The 16,076-nt window shown below is 50.2% G+C and overlaps 6 protein-coding genes across 6 annotated transcripts; 3 read left to right on the top strand and 3 right to left on the bottom strand.

The window, feature by feature from the left end:
• Nucleotides 1-246: 246 nt before the first annotated feature.
• GT037_007583 (uncharacterized protein) lies at nucleotides 247-1,218 on the bottom strand (the record flags this gene model as incomplete). Its single annotated transcript, XM_038932630.1, has 1 exon — nucleotides 247-1,218. One exon carries the CDS (start codon nucleotides 1,216-1,218, stop codon nucleotides 247-249), a length of 972 nt encoding a protein of 323 aa, XP_038785118.1.
• A 959-nt stretch (nucleotides 1,219-2,177) lies between these two features.
• Nucleotides 2,178-3,604, top strand: GT037_007582 (uncharacterized protein; the record flags this gene model as incomplete). Its single annotated transcript, XM_038932629.1, has 2 exons — nucleotides 2,178-3,217; nucleotides 3,271-3,604. The coding sequence occupies 2 exons, from the start codon at nucleotides 2,178-2,180 to the stop codon at nucleotides 3,602-3,604; spliced, it is 1,374 nt and encodes a 457-aa protein (XP_038785117.1).
• A 488-nt stretch (nucleotides 3,605-4,092) lies between these two features.
• GT037_007581 (uncharacterized protein) lies at nucleotides 4,093-4,782 on the bottom strand (the record flags this gene model as incomplete). The annotated part of the gene is made up of 1 exon (XM_038932628.1): nucleotides 4,093-4,782. The coding sequence occupies one exon, from the start codon at nucleotides 4,780-4,782 to the stop codon at nucleotides 4,093-4,095; it is 690 nt and encodes a 229-aa protein (XP_038785116.1).
• A 483-nt stretch (nucleotides 4,783-5,265) lies between these two features.
• GT037_007580 (uncharacterized protein) lies at nucleotides 5,266-6,282 on the top strand (the record flags this gene model as incomplete). Its single annotated transcript, XM_038932627.1, has 1 exon — nucleotides 5,266-6,282. One exon carries the CDS (start codon nucleotides 5,266-5,268, stop codon nucleotides 6,280-6,282), a length of 1,017 nt encoding a protein of 338 aa, XP_038785115.1.
• A 330-nt stretch (nucleotides 6,283-6,612) lies between these two features.
• GT037_007579 (uncharacterized protein) lies at nucleotides 6,613-11,958 on the bottom strand (the record flags this gene model as incomplete). Its single annotated transcript, XM_038932626.1, has 5 exons — nucleotides 6,613-7,974; nucleotides 8,020-8,154; nucleotides 8,203-8,901; nucleotides 10,056-10,536; nucleotides 10,589-11,958. The coding sequence occupies 5 exons, from the start codon at nucleotides 11,956-11,958 to the stop codon at nucleotides 6,613-6,615; spliced, it is 4,047 nt and encodes a 1,348-aa protein (XP_038785114.1).
• A 2,978-nt stretch (nucleotides 11,959-14,936) lies between these two features.
• On the top strand, nucleotides 14,937-15,611 carry GT037_007578 (uncharacterized protein; the record flags this gene model as incomplete). Its single annotated transcript, XM_038932625.1, has 3 exons — nucleotides 14,937-15,247; nucleotides 15,339-15,443; nucleotides 15,521-15,611. The coding sequence occupies 3 exons, from the start codon at nucleotides 14,937-14,939 to the stop codon at nucleotides 15,609-15,611; spliced, it is 507 nt and encodes a 168-aa protein (XP_038785113.1).
• Between the last annotated feature and the right edge of the window lie 465 nt (nucleotides 15,612-16,076).

The raw sequence follows: 16,076 nt of genomic DNA, 5'->3' as shown, positions 1-16,076 counted from the left end.
ATCGCGTAGGGCCAAAGCGGCCATTAATGTGATGGTGCAGGGTAACGACAGATGGTCGACGAGGATACTCGCTCTGAAGCTCTTTCAAACGGCCCATCAGGTCCGCAGCGAATATGCGAAGCCACTCCATAGCTTGCTCGAAGCTTCCCACGCCTGAACGAAGGTTTTTGCTGACAGCATTGACTGGACTACAAGTTGTGACGTCACAATACTGGTTTCTCTGCCGCGAACAACGTTTTACACCCATTAGCCGGACTCCTTGCCTAATTTTGCTTCCAAGTTTTCGATTGTTATGCGAAGAATATCATCCACGCGGTTAAAGCCAAACGCATCTAAGACTTGTTGGTCGAGCTTTCCTCCCAGTCCACGTATCTTGGTGAGCTTGACGATTTGATTTGCTAGAAAATTGCATGTAGCTTGCGCCGGGATCACAGTTTGCCGATTAGGTTTCTTAAAACCAGCACCAAGTTTAGCCACAACCTTGTTGTGTGCAATGCCTGCGGAGCATGTATACCCTGAATGGGTCAAGACTTCAGCTCGAATACGACGGATGATGCCGGCTCCGATATCGAGGGCAATGTCGTCCCATTCAGGCCTCGGATCAGCCTTTTCAATATCCACAACGTGATTGTCCTCCCAATCCAAAAGCGAAGAGAATCTAGGCAAAGGGAGATATTGCTCCAAGTCGTCAGGTTGCTCTGCAAGCTCCGGAAACTGCCGAAGCATAATCTGATGAACATGAGCCGATAAATCCAGGAATACCTCATCTATATTAGCTTTCTCGACTTTCTGAATAGACTCCTCTAGCAACAGGCTGCGAATGAATTCGAAATACTTGCGCGACTGAAGGTGACATGGATCCAGGGCTGACTTGTCAGTCGCCATATGTTTTGTGACATCTGGCCGGTATGCCCATGTTGTCTCGCCTTCTCTCCATGTTGCGACGTGTTGTAAGACAATGTCCGGACAGACTCTCCGGGCTTCGTCTATCGATGCACCTCTTTTGAGTCCAGACTCACGTGCAGGATAGTTGAGCGCGATGATAGCATTCGGCTGTTGTACGGCCAACGGTGTTGAGGACGGTAGACATAATCTAACAATCTCGCATTGCGCGTAGAAAGCGTCAAAGTCGATCAAGGCGATGACGCGAAGCGGCGATGTGGAAGAGAACTTCTTTAGTTCGTCAAGGTCACGACGGGTGTATTGTGAAGTGTCCATCGTTCATCTGCAACTGGATGTCAGTGATAAATGCCATACGACACGCTCCTTTCCGCAGAATCTCCCTACATGTACTCACTAACAAGCGTCTTTATTAGGAATGGCGCGATGCGAAGACCCAAAAGGTATGGAAATCATCTCGCCTATCAAATCACAACTTTGTTGACTAGCGCGAGATAAAACTCTGACAGAAATCTGAGCTGAAGACGCTTACGCTGCTTCGGCATGACGCGATGCTGCTCAAGGCCTCGCATTTGTATCTGGACAGCTTTCTAAGGCCGGCAATGAACCCACTTGCCGATTCAAGTTCGCTACATACAGCGGAGGCGTGGGAGAAATAGCACCTCTGTACAGCAAGTAGCGATTGCTGCCTATGCGCTTCGTGTAAGACTTCATCTTCCCGTGGTTCGCTCGGAAGCCGTGAAAGCCGGCGAGGCTTTGATGATTCATCTTTCTTGTCGCATCTGCAGGGTACCGGGCATTCGGAGATGCAACCTATCGGCCCGCACACGATCGATCGGCAGCTAATAAATTCACTTGCGATCGCTGCAGCGGAATAAAACCCAACATGCCGTCCCCACGTACATCGACCGTTTCCGGCAAGCACCGCTGCGCCATATGCAACAAGACGTACTCGACCAATAGCCATCTGCGTCGCCATGAAGCCACACGTGAGCATTTCCCACACAAGCAATCCTTCGCGGCTCACACGCGTCAGATTATGGCAGACAGGACTTGACATGTCCCTCGTGCCAGGCGCAATTTTCAAGGAGGTGTGTTCGTCTTGCTTTGATTTCACTATCTATACGAGCTGACGCATGTACAGAGACCTCGCTCGGCGTCACATGCAGAACTGTTCTGCCCAGGACCATGAAATCATCCTGCCTATTCTAAAGCGTGGTAGAAAGCGCCACTCTTGCGACAGATGTTCAAAGCGGAAGTTGTCATGCGACACCAAGATGCCGTGTGCGCGCTGCCGCTCTGGTGGCGCGGTATGTACCTATGAACGAGTAGACCATGCCTCTTCACCTGCCACTCCACGCTTCGACGTCGATACGCGCTCTAGCCACAGCCAGGCCGGTGATGCAGGGCCAACCTCCAATGGGCAGCGTGGAGGCATCTCTATTGAATTTCTTCTCAACTTCACGAACCCATCAGGCTACCGTCCATCCGCAGTAATCGCCGCTGAAGCTGCCGAGCTCGATGATGCAGACGGTGAAGCGCGCGCTCAGCTAGACCCGACAGACCAGCAAATGGCCAATGACCAAATGTTCTTCGATCTCGCCGATGTTCCTTCGGTCTTCTTCGGCTTTCCATTCCTCATGGAAAGGGATGCTGAGTACATATCTCCAATGATAAGCGATAGTCTAACGCCTGAGCTCGAGGATGCCTACGCGCTGGAAGTTCGTATCAGAGAACTGATACACGAACTCTCCGCTCAGTACAGCGCCATGCTGGAACGCAATGATGCCATCCAAATGGCTTTTGACCTCCAGTTCGCAGAGTCAGTCTTCACAGTAGGAAACGTAAGACACTTTGTTTGGGCTTTCTTTCGCTATTTTCACTTCTCATTTCCCATCCTGCACAAGCCAACGTTCGACTTGCAGACGGCATCACTTCCTCTCTTGCTCACACTTATTCTGTTCGGCTCCATGTCTTCCAACGACTCGGGTTCTTCCATCGCAGTACGACGGTTCTCATATATTGCGGAAGCTTACGTTTTTGACAAGCTGATTTCGCGGCAAAAATTGCAGACGCCCCAATCAGCATTCGTTAATAACGAGGAGCTTGAACTGATACAGGCGAGCCTTTTGTTCTTGGTCTTTTTGAACAACGTCAACGACCTCGCTACACGACGGCGAATTCGACTCCAGAGGATGCCGTCAGTAAATGCCGCTGTGCGAGCATCAGGCTTGTTCGCACATCGACGAAGACCCTTTATCACAGCCCAAGGTACATATGATTGGCGGGGTTTCATTGCCGATGAGATGCGATTAAGGTACTAGAAGCTAACACATCTTCCGTGTTCACGGCCGCTAACAATAGCTGCAGAGTGGGAATGTGGACTTGCATATTTGAGACCACCATATCAATTTTCTTCAACACCCCACCACAGATTGCTACAGCTGAGATGACTGGTAACATGCCATGTGATGAGGATCTATTCAGAGCCGAATCAGCCGCGGACTTTGAGCGGGTTGCCTCACTTGGACGGTCAAACCAACAGGCTTATACATTACCCGAACTCATGTCACGCCTTCTCCTCGCACCTCTTGAGGAGAACGAAAACAATGAGAAACATGTCTCAGCAACAGTAATGTTGATACTCATTTGCGGTTTGTCATTGCTTTACCTCGACTATGAAGTTACGACTGACCCTCCATAGCGTTAATGTCTGCCATCATGTCAGCCAGAATGAATCTTCTAGTTTCTATGACTACAGAGCCTATGCTTCGCGCGACCGATCGATGGAAGCGTCTGTGGGACTCTATAACCCACGATAGCGAAGGTAAATTGTTGCCACACATCGGGTTTGAGAAGCATGCTGCAGAATACTGGTGGCTGACAAGGACGATGTTGAGGGTCATACAATCAGGAGACCAGAGCTGTCGGTATCTACAGCTTGTCCCTTGCGACTCGGGGCAAATTTTGCATGATTTTATTCGCAAATACAAAGACTTTGCGGGATAGATACTACATTTTATAATTCACTTCAGGCTATAACATGTCTAGCGCAAAAACATTGAGCTGCCCCTTGATAATGTAGGCAAGAATGCTTCTCCATTACACCCATGGTTCTTGATCGCATCCACCTCCAGGAAGTCGGTAACGACGTGGCGACATAGTCTCGTTTGTACGGCGGCGATTACATCCTTATGCAGCAGGCACAACATCAACAAGCGCAAACCTGTTCTTCTGTCCGAAGAACCGTCCTTTCACAGACGCAAAGGCCGAGGCCGCGAACAGCCCCTCCGCTGGAATGTCCTGGTCTCTCTTCACACTAGTGACTTCCAGCAAATCTCCGTTGTCAAAGTCGAGAAACCACTTGGTTTGGTATGTAGTTTTGCTTGTTGGCGATGTGCATACCTCGTTCGGGTCGGCAGTCGCATTGAACCGTACTATTGACAAGCCGTAGTTTTTACGAACAGTCGCAAAGCGGAGACGCTGCTCGGGATCCTCGTTGTCGGAGTGCCAGATGCTAGCCTTGACATTCGAGCCAGGAAATTGGACACCAAACCAGGTGAATCCGCCGTCGGGGCCACTACCACCGTGTTGTCGATCGTACCACGTCATTGAGCGCTCCTCATTAACCTGGTACAGTGATTCGCCGATAGACAACGTGCCCGAGGTTTGGCCACTTGGGAATGACCATTGCGTGGTGTTACCTTTCCTCCAGTTGAAGAACCCTGTACCAGCGTTCAGAATCACCCTTGAGCTCGCTTTGACCGTCAAATTGTACTTGTAGTGGTCGGTTGAACCACCTGAAATCATGCTTGCAACATCGTCGTCTGAATTGCTCGACAGCTCAAATCCTTCTCCCTTGATGCTCAGTTGACCATTCATTGACGTGGTATTTCCTTGAAGAGGAACTGTGCTTGAACTCTGCCAGTAAATCTCCGGATTCCCAACGTCGAGCAAAGAGGTTCTGATGTTGATCTCGTTGGTAGGAAGTACGACGGCCTGAGCTAGAAGTACATATTCGGTATCGTTTCCCGTAGTAAGGAAATGAGAAAACCAGTAGGAGTTAAAGCCTTCGGCAGCAAGCTGGGTGCCAGGAAATGAGAGTTGTGTTGGCAGATTATTCTGGCAGTGGGTTCATTACCGAAACGTCGCTGCGGCGTGTCCGCGGAATCCGACTCTTACATGAGCTCCGTTAGTGAGTCCCTCTACCAAAGGTATATGGCCCAGACTTTGCTATGGATGACGACATCAGCGTGTTGATTAGTGTTTCCATATAATGATGTGTCTGCCGCAGTCTTTCTCATGTGAGCCCATCCACGCCGTGACCCGAAAGATTCGCCACTGTCTTCGGCCCCACTCTATAAAATGGTGTTCCGACGATCGGCGCGGGCGGCTACACGTACGGCTCAGCAGGCAGCAAACAGTACGGCAAAAAGGAGGTACTCCGATTCCTCGACCAGTGAGGTGACCCTTAGCAAGCGCGTCAAAAGTCAAGCTGCAAGTCGTTCTGCAAAAAGAGTCGGTACAGAGAAGGAATTGGGGCAGAAGACGAACCAAGACGAACAAATCAGAACTAGCAAGAGTGATAGTACCAAGGCAGACGATGAAGCCGTGGCGGAGAAGAAGTGGAAGTCATGGTCAGCCCACGCAACGACGACGCCGTACCCTGATTTCGGCCATCCTACACACCGCGAATGCCAGACAGCATACGATATGCTGTACAAACTACATAACGACGCTGTGGAGGCTGAGATAGACGAGCACACACCTGAAACAATACCGTTCGTTCTAGATGCCATGTTTGTTGCAGTCCTCAGCCAAGCGACGAGTTGGAACAACGCAAAACGCGCCATGGACAGCATGAAGGAAACGTACGGCTCGGTATTTGCATATGACAAGATACATGCTGGTGGACCAGGTAAATTACAAGAGACTATCCGCTGCGGCGGACTCCATATCAGGAAGACCAAGATCATCATGTCCATCTTGGATGAAGTCAAGCGACGATACGGGCACTGGAACTTAGACCATCTCCTGGAAGCAAGTGACGAAGATGCCATGAAAGAGCTGATGAGCTACAAGTACATTGGCTCAAAGTCTGCTTTCGTCGTGATGGGCTGGTGCTTGAAGAGAAAACGGTTCACTGTGGATACGCATGTCTATCGCATAGCTGGTTTGTGGGGCTGGAGACCGAAGGACGCCAATCGTGAGAACACACAACTACACTTGGATGCGGTAATCCCAGCCGATCTTAAGATTAAACTCCACTTCTTTCTTATACAGCACGGACGGACCTGTCCTGCCTGCCGCGGTGGAAGCAAAGATACCACGGGCTGCGAGGCGCACAAGGTAATAAAAAAGGAGCTCAAGCGAAAATCGTAGAATTGCAGTATCCTATGCTTGTATAGTAATACACCTTGTACTATATGCCCTTTTGTAATAATGTACAAGTGTTTACAAACCAACCTAAAACAAAGCGACAAAGGCAAGACTTTATGTCGCTGTTGCGAACACGAATCACCGAGCACGTCAACCCAGGAAGTTAAGACGCCAATAAGCAAATACGAGAGAATGGGAGTGGGCGACACGATTGTAATGAGCACATGGTAGCCGAAGGCACAGAGAATTATATTCTATAGAGGAAAGGTGATGCAGCAGTCACGAAGTTATGATATGAACAATCGAATCAAATAATTCGCACCTCAACACCTCCTAGCTATTGTATGACTGATTAGGTGTTTGCGGCCACCAACTCGAAGCCAAGCAAGGATGACCGTCTATCTCTCTGGATGTACTCTCGACATCCACATGTGAATGGCGTGGCATGCGCGAAAAAGCTGAGGCTTTGTGCGTGCTGTCCAGCAACACTGTCGAGGTTCTCGGTGTCTCAGGCCACCACCCAGAAGTCGAGCATAAGTTCCTTCCGGTGCCGTGAATGAAGTCCACAGGTCTAGTATTCCAACTCGGAGCCAAGCACGCATTTTTATGCCTGTTGTCAAAGGTTACGTTATGTCTCGTGCCTTCATTCTCACTGACCCTAAGAGGCAACTCTTGTACGCCTAGATATTTTCTTTGCCATTCTTGACCCGTAGCTCCCGGATGAGGCATTCGCGTTTTAGGCGGAGGCTCGGTGTTGACATCGATCTTTTCTGTGTAGCTTCCTGTTTTGTTTTCGTAATCCAACTTCATGACCATTTCACCGTCTTCGGCTTCGAAACGCACGCGTACAGGAAGCCAATCCGGGATCTTTTCTCCAGCCATAGTATCGAGGGCTTCCAGAAGGGGTTGTTCATCGACGACAGAGACATCCCACTGGATGTGTATCAAGTTACATTGACTTATGACCCAGGCCTTCATACGTTCTGCACGTGATAATTCCTTCGAAATCTCGGGGTGGATGTCTGGCGAGCTGGATCGTGATCGCTGAGTAGATATTCCTCGTATTGTACGGTGCCATGGACCAATCGTCATCTGAAGCGGCGTGTGCAAGCGTAGTGTTACAAGCGGTAAATCTTGAGAAACAGAAGCGGCCCATCTCAAGGACTTTGCAATATGTATTGCGCTGTCGACATCAATGATTCGTAGTTGCTGAGGTGATGGAAGCAGCGATAACTCTGCTTCGATGGGGAAGTGTCGATACAGCGTGTCCGCAAGACCGCAAAGCACTGTCTGCAACATCCAGTATCTTGTGCAGAGGATCATACTTCGCACGGAACTGAATTCTAGCGTATCCGGCATTAGGTCAGCAACATCTGGTGATGGCGGTATGGGTACCGCAGAGACTGATGTTTGCATCAGTTCAGATACGTGTTGCGAGAGATCGATTTGTATCAGACGCTCCATGTGCGACATGGCGGTCGCAAGGGCATTGGCGTCGTCAGGGTTCGAGATAGCGTGCCGAACTAAGGACACTGCGTAGGGGCACTGAATGAAGACGTGCATGATGGCCATCGATGCTCTTTGCGATGATGACAGTATTATCACGTCTGAATCGATCGGTGGAGGGTATGTCGCTGATAGATAGAATTCGTTATGGTATACTGACGTTCGGCCTGCCAATATCGCCTCGTTTACCTGCTAACATTAGCACCGAATGTCAAAGATCAGATCGACACTCACGTCATCAATATAAGTGTTATCGATCAGATCCCAGAAATGCTCGTCATCAACATCCGACACAGATCCTGACCTCAGCAGTTCGGCGAGGCCAAATGCATGTATGGCGTGGTACATAGTATCCAGCCCCAAAAGAGCCTACGGGGTTGTCAGTGGAATTCTAAAGCTATCAATATGCAAGCTTACTTCCGCAGCGTAGTGCAGTTTCGTTGCTAACAAGACATCGTACGTTGTGTTAGCGTTAGTGCTCATTACAATGAGCTGCAGTTCCTTCAGTGCTTTGGCTTTCGACGCTTTAGCGACCTTGCGCCTTGAGTGTGTATCATCTCGAAACGTCCCATAGCTGTCGACTAGAAACTCAACAGCAAGGTCTAGCATCTTGTTCGATCCGATGCGCGAAGGTATCGACTGTATCCAGGTTCCCAGTATCTCAAAAGGTTGCCTTCCTATAGGGTCCGGTCCTAACATGCCAACATATCGGGCGATCAACGTGGTCTCAGGAGAGGATGGCTGGTGAGCTACGAGTGTGTTCTCTTCGCTTAGTTTCCAGAGGTAAGCCTCAAGTGCACGTTGCTGTTTGTTGATTTTCTTTTTTGACAGATGGCTTCTATACTTCGAGCGTGGCGCCAGGGTCTGGAAGTAACCTTGTCCATCCTCGGCGCGCCTTTCTGTTGTAATACACAGATTTGGAGGCGTTGTTGAAGGCGAGGTGAACTCTTCATCAGAAGGAGCCAGCGAATATGTGATGGGTGTGGTTCTTGATTTTCCATGTTTGGTCAGCTGGTTTGGGTCTTGCACCACAAACGCCAAAGCTTTTCCGTAGGAATAGGTGCACGGTCGGTCTTTCTTCTTGCATGAGCTACATTTGGGTCGCTCCTCATCACACTACGCGATTATTAGCACGATCTTCATTCCATTCCAGATGGCTTGCTATGCTTCGCGGCGCTTTATGTTGCTCTCTGTCAACAGCGGGTGCTTTACCTTGACTTTCCGCTGACGACACGTGTCGCATTTTCCAGTTTGTGTCATAAGAAATGTGTTCAGTCTATTAGCGTTATCAGAACCTCCAGAGATCCTGGATGCGCTAGACTTTTGTGCTGGATGTACGACAAAAGGGTGCCTGCAGAACGTGGCTGCCTGGTTGACGATCGAGTCAGATGCGGATATACTTCCACAGTAGGCAATACAGTCAATCAAAGTTCATGAACCGGGAGTATACATAATCCGAGACGATACATAACTATTCGGGCAGTTCTCTGAAATGGAATCGCGAATGTTGATGGTTTGGAGGGCGCCGTCTGTACACCGCGAGTGGCGAAGATCCGGGCTGAATCAGCGTAGCCGGATGCAGTTAGCCTCTCAAGGTCCGTCGGAGATACCCTTCTACCAGACCGTCTTCCGCAGCTGTATAGCCCCTAGAATGCCTATATCGGCATGCGAAACTGGGGCCTTTGACTGCATTGTTTCTGCCGACTTTTGATCAAAACTCCATCATTTTGAGCTTTGTCAAAAAAAACATAATGGAATTGTGTCTGCGTGGGAGGCATATCTCGCTCACACAGCCTTCATCTTCTCAGCTCGGGAAGCGTGTTTGTATTGTACAAGATCTGATGACAACTTGATTTCAATAACACGAGATAATAGTACATGTAGAGAGGATCCATAAGCTATGGTTCAGGAAAGCGCTGTCGACGCTTTTGCGATGAGAAAGCGATTACTTTTGGGCTCGAGACGTGTAAGAACATGGTTGAGGACGACGTGCCGAAAACATGTTCAAGCGTCTGAGCCACACGACCACGTTAACGCTACGATAGGGATCAGTTCCAACTACCAGATGGAACTCTCGGATCGGAGTACAGCGAGCCACTGCTAGACGCAAATATCGAGACATCATCCGTATCGCGGCTGAGTTGTAGCTGTGGTGAGGAGTTGCAAAGAGGTTTGATGTTCTGCCCTTAGACCCTTCACGCGGTCTCCCTCCCGATGCCGGCCTTATATCGTGCCAGACACCTCTCCCTCGCAAATTTATGCTCAACTACTGGCTCAGGGTAGCCTTTTGCCTTTGCAGTTTGTGCTGCCTTTCCACCCGCACCATAAGGGTTATGTATGGCCGGCCCCTCTATCTCTTCAAGCTCTGGAACCCACAATTTGATGAACTCTCCCTCCTCGTCAAACCTCTCGGACTGCGTCCATGGGTTGAAGATTCGAAAGTATGGTTGGGGATCTACGCCAGTTGAAGCACTGAAGCCCCAGCCGCCATTGTTCGACGAAAAGTCGCCATCAACGAGATGTGTGAGGAAGTATTGTTCACCAAGACGCCAGTCCAGCAGGAGGTGTTTTGCAAGGAAAGAAGCTGCGATCATGCGAAGGCGATTGTGCATGTAGCCGGTGTGATTCAGGCAACGCATTGCTGCGTCAACGATTGGGTAGCCTGTACGGCCTTGAGTCCAAGCCTGGAAGTGGGCGTCGTTGTATTCCCAGTCAATGTTTGTGTATTCGAACTTGAAAGGCTTGTTCATGCTGAAGATACTGTTAGTTTCGTTGCAATACCAAGGATGAGATGCAACTATACCAGACATATGGCCAGTGTACAAGCACATGTCGATAGAAATCACGCCATGCAACTTCACCAATCCAACCTTTGACACCATCCTTCCCACCATCGAGCTTTTTCGCGCTATTGACATCTCTTGCCATACGTACACTGGTTCGGGCTGCTAGCGTGCCAGCGGCGTGATGTACGCTCACGCGTCCAGTGCTGTTCTTAGCTGGGAAGTTACGGGTATCCTTGTATCTGCCAATCTTTTCGATTAGAAAGCGTTCGAGGCGGTCAATGGCGGCGGCCTCGCCTGCGGGCCACAGGTGGTGGAAGCGTTCTTTTTCTTCTTGTGTCAACGGCTTGCAATCTGGGAGGTCGGGGACTTTCGAGTCAAAGAGCTGGGTGAACTTTTGGCGGAAATCTGGAGAATTACGTTCAGGTATCGGTCGCTCATTCAAGAGATGCGGGTGCGCGTGTAGATACGCAATCCATGCCCGATACCAGGGGCTGTACACGGCGTATTGTTTCCCACCTCCCGTCTTGAGACTTCCGGGCGGCACGACACAATCATCGTGTTGTGGGTCGAAGTTGATACCTTTCTCCAGCATCTTACGTACTAAACGCTCTTCTCGCCGCAGCTCGTCGGGTTCATATTCCAGGTTGCAGAATACGTTGCTTGCATTCCAGCTCTCAGCCAGCTCCACTAGTCGCTTTGTCACGTTCTTCCTCTCCGCAATTGTCTCAATATGTAGCGGAATGTCGAATTCTTCGAGCTCCTTTTTCAGGGACTCGACCGAACGCAGTTCAAAATCACACTTGGGTGGGCTGACCAGATGAGCTTCCCAGTCTTGTGGGCTCATGAACCAGACACCTATCACACCCACACCCTTTGCTTTGGCCAACTGGGCAGCCTGCGACAAGCCTGTATTGTCCCGTATCCGCAAATCCCTCTTGAACCAGTGCACGACGGCGTCACCAAATTGCGCCTTGTTTGCTTCCCGGATAGCCGTGCGCCTATCTTTTGTGCTCTCTAGCGTCTTTGCCAGTATTTCGATGGGCCGCGGTATCTCGTTTGCATTGTACAGGGCGCATCGCTCATTGCTCATCTCAGCAGGGTAGTATCGTCTGTCAACTATCCCTGCTCGCTCTTCTGGCCGCGAATGATCAAATCCGCCTTCACCTTCTTCTTGTTCTTCTTCTTCTTCTTTCTTTGCTGCCTCTCCAGGCGCTCCATTCTCCGCGTTTCTCGCTATCGAATCTATCGGTGGCGCGCTGTCTGCGAAGGCTTTCGGAAGGGGTTTAGCGATGCGCGAGCGCTTGTTGGGTGCATCGCCGGATACATCGGTGTAATTTCTTGCAGATGCTGCATTGGATGGGATACTGGCTTTACGTTTTGGTGGCATCGTGACTAGTCTCTTCGCTGAGATGGCTGGGCAGGATGTAATGCGAGTGGAGGGACTGACGCGTGGGAAGCTGTGGATCAGATATCGCGAACGTGCGAATACCATGCGCATTCGAATAAAGGGGAATTGAGGCCATGACTGCTCTATTGCCCTCGACGCGTTCAGCTTTCGCGTGTGTTTAGTACCGATCGATGACGCAGATCGTCCCTGAAACATGGAGGGTCCAGATCGATGTCAGATTAGCGAGCCAAGCCCTGCATGTAGCCTGCCACGCGACTTATGCATCACATACGCTTCGTTCTTCTATCGTCAAGAATAATGAGCGTATATACCCTAGGTGGGCAGCCAACACTTATCAAAGCACATAACCATCACCACTGAGTTGCGCATAATCTTCTAAGGGGCACTGACAACTTCTAGTGCAATCTCAGGGGACATCATCGCGTACTCAGGACCAACTTCGCGCCCTATATCTACCTTAACGGGCAGTCGGTCGTAGCTATGGGTGTTATGCATTGCACGAGATTTCAATTTCTCGTCTCCTGTTGTCAAGACGATTACCAAGACTCGTGTCCACGTCGCCCTTTTCTCTTCACCGACTCAGTTCAAGGTTGCTCAATCTTGGCTTCCCCGCAGTTATCCAGTCCCTTCAGAAGCCACATAGAGACTGTTCCAACAGGCCCGACTATGCACAATTGTTCCAGTGCCAATCCCATATTTCAAGCTGGATATGTTCTTTCCGCCCGCATATCGAACCGACTTCGTGCAATCCACTAATCCGTCTTACAAACGAGCTCTTTGCATGCCATCAAGTTCCGCTAGACGAATCTGAAGATGCCGACGGCTTCTACAACAATGGTAGAGATGCCGTCGGCATACACGGGTTAAATATACGTTCTATTCTGTCTCAATTCCTCTCTTGGCCTATATCAATTACTTTCTCTACCAGTCGAAGATGGCCAAGACCAACGTCCGATTATTGTTGCTACATCTTTTGGCGTGTCTGACAAGTGCTTCCGCTGTTCAACCAACTATTAAAACAACAAATGGCACGCTGAAACTAAGTAAGCGTATGAGCCTAATGTGGTTGAGCTTCGTCAACGAGCTATCGCCAAATGCTCGTTTTTGTATGTGTACTAACGCTCGTAATTCTACACACTGGTATTAACGAGGAACAGCACTGGATTCCGGTTTGATCTGGCCAACATACACAAACAGAAGCGCCACAAACATGGTGTTCAGAAAACATGGTCTAAATTTGGAAGATGATACTTGGAGGGCTAATGCGATCAGTCGCCTAAACAGCGCTTCTGCAGGCTTTGAAGCTTAGCAGATGGTAACTGTCAGGTTAATAGACTTGGTCTCATCTTCGGTGGAGAGCTGATATGAACCACCGATCTTATGAGGCGGGTTCATGTTCACCTACTTGTATCCACAATGCCTGCAACGTATCCTACTATATGCGCTCGTCCGGAGTCTTTGTCACTCCGGTACATGGAAACCCCACGTCGACTTCGTCATACCCTGGAAGTAAGCGCATGTAGCGTGATATCCTCGTGACAGAACGCGCACGTGTAGTAGTGACGGTGTGAGCTCAGTAAGACGGAGATTTCACCGGTCGGAGAGAGGATTGGAGCTTGGCTGAACATTATGTTGGTAATCTGGAATCCTCAGAGGTTGCTTGCTTGCTGGGTTTGGAACCAGTTATCTAGTTCCAGTCATTTAGCTAGGTGTTATATAAGCAGTAGCACAGACGAAGCCTTTAAATTCTTGGTGGCGCTCCTGAAATTCGGCTCTGCTGCACTGCCATTGGCCCCCAAAGGCCTTCCACCTTAGCCGTTAGGGCGAGGCAGACATGATTGGGATACGAGTATGATGCCAGGACCAATGCCAGAGCTTCGCGAAGGCTCTCTATTTATGGCTGAGATCAGCCGCCGATCTCTGAGCGACCTGGGCTTTGGTGCTCCTAGCAGATGGCCATAGGAGCCGGCCGCAGTGGAGGAGCGTGGGCGATGGGAACGATGCGTCATCGCGTGCCGCGACGAAGAGCACAACTATCTAAGAAGGAAGACTAGAAGAGCGACGGTTACGAGCAGTAACGGTGTCGGTGTTGGCGCAAGGCAGCGGTAAGGACAGGTCGGCAGGTACAAGCCGCGTGTAGCGAATCTCAAGCGGGGGTCATCCATGCGCCATGCTGCAGTCGCGAACAGCCAAACGTCTCCCTTCCTAATTTCATCGCTACTGTCGCAATTTCCTCTTTCACTCAAGTTTCGTCGCAGATGATCGAGGGCCTTATTATGGCCAACACCGCCATGGTGGCAACCTATAGTAAGCCTCCTTCTCGGCCCTACGAGGCGTCCCACGAACGGAAGTTCTAACCGTGCAAGCCAAACTACACCATGCCAGTTCCCCACGCACAGCCACTTACCTACGGCATTGCTCACGATGCGATCCGCTTGGTTGAAGCTAAGGAGCAAGATCGAAGCCGACAGTAGGAAATGGCTCGCCTGATACACCCAGTTCAATTTCCCGTGTTGCCTGCGATGCTGCCTCGCACCTAGATACCGAAATGGGTCACTACTCAGAGACATGCGAGAAAGCTTAATTGAGCCTCATCAGGCTTCCCTCTGACTAAAAGAAGGCGTTGCTCCAATGAATATTCTTGTACACTACGTCGAGCGGGTCACGGCCACCAAACATAGCCCTTCATCCGAACTACACGTTCTGGCCGAACTTACAGCGTGGCTCTAGCGCGTCTTCAACCTGCAAACGACAAATCCTACTCGCTGCTGGAGAACTGGAAAGGATCATGGGGCCAAATCGAAAGAGTACAGTGCTGCTGGGAAGGCAGTGACTTCGGTCGTGAGTCGGTAGAAGATAGCTGGGAAAGCACAAAGCTCGTGCTGAGATGGAAGGCCTCATATCATATATAAGAGTCAGAATGGGAGACACTCTGGGTCATATACATTATCGAAGCCATGGAGACCCCCGTTTCACCAGCTCTGACCATGACCTCTATCCGACCCCATTCTAGCGCTATAAACAACATCGAGCATTCTTCTCTAGCCGATTTACATTCTTCTATAACTCTCCATGTTGTGTCTGTCCTCAAAACTCATGCTCTTCTTTGCGAAGTCTACAGTCTACTCTGGCAGTCCGTCCGGTCCATCCAGTGCTCAAGTCAAATGTCTCATCGAAGAGAGATACGCACAAACTCCACAGGACCAGGCTCCGGAAACGACGCTCGTCAATGTGGTCCTCCAGACCCAGAACCGCCGGCAGCACCACCGTAAGTATTGCATCCTTTCGTATCAGCGCTCATTCATCATCGAACGAGTCATACCAACGTTTTGGCCGTTTCATTAACCAATTCCACCCAGAATCATCATCCTTTCCCAATCTGGCAAAGCACAAGCGCCCCACTTCCAGGTACCAGACCCTGCCGATCAGCAAGTCCAGCCGCAACCACCTACGTCATCCCTGTCGTACGTATGCACCCTTGCTGGAAACATCTATTATTGGTTCTCTTCTGTCTTTCAACTTCTGACTCTCTACTCTATAGGCCAGAAGCCTCACCAGACGAGCTTGAAGCTACCGAAACTTCGTGCCCACCCGATAAACCCGAGCCCGAACCGCATCCAGCACCGCCGTAAGTATCCAACCCATCCGAAAGCATGCATGCGACATGTCGCGAACATTCAGGCACGATTGTCACGCAGCATAAACATTAACCCACCCCTAGTGTAATCATCCTACGCGACGAAACACTCAGTTCGTCCCCACCAGCCTCCGCGCCACCCACTTATCCTGCTACAACACACACACCCCCCTACGATGGGCTCCAAAGTCAGCAAAGTCAAAGAGCAAGCCTCGAACGGGAAGCTTCAGCCAAGCCAAGAGCGTCTGGATAAGGAAGAGATGAAAGAGCCAGACAATTACTACACACATCGCAGCAAGAGCATGCGTCGGAAAGCTGGCAAGACTGGAGCTAGCAGTGGCGCCGGAGGTGCGCAGGGCGGAACGGCTGGAGGCGCAGGTGGTGGTGGTATCGCATAAATGTTCAGACAACAATTCTTTTTGGCTACCAGAATAAGAAGTTACATGCAAGATGGAGGCAG

Source organism: Alternaria burnsii, assembly GCF_013036055.1.
Source record: "Alternaria burnsii strain CBS107.38 chromosome Unknown 715, whole genome shotgun sequence".
In the NCBI taxonomy this organism is placed as follows: Eukaryota; Fungi; Ascomycota; class Dothideomycetes; order Pleosporales; family Pleosporaceae; genus Alternaria; species Alternaria burnsii.
This window is presented reverse-complemented; position numbering and strand designations above follow the sequence as displayed.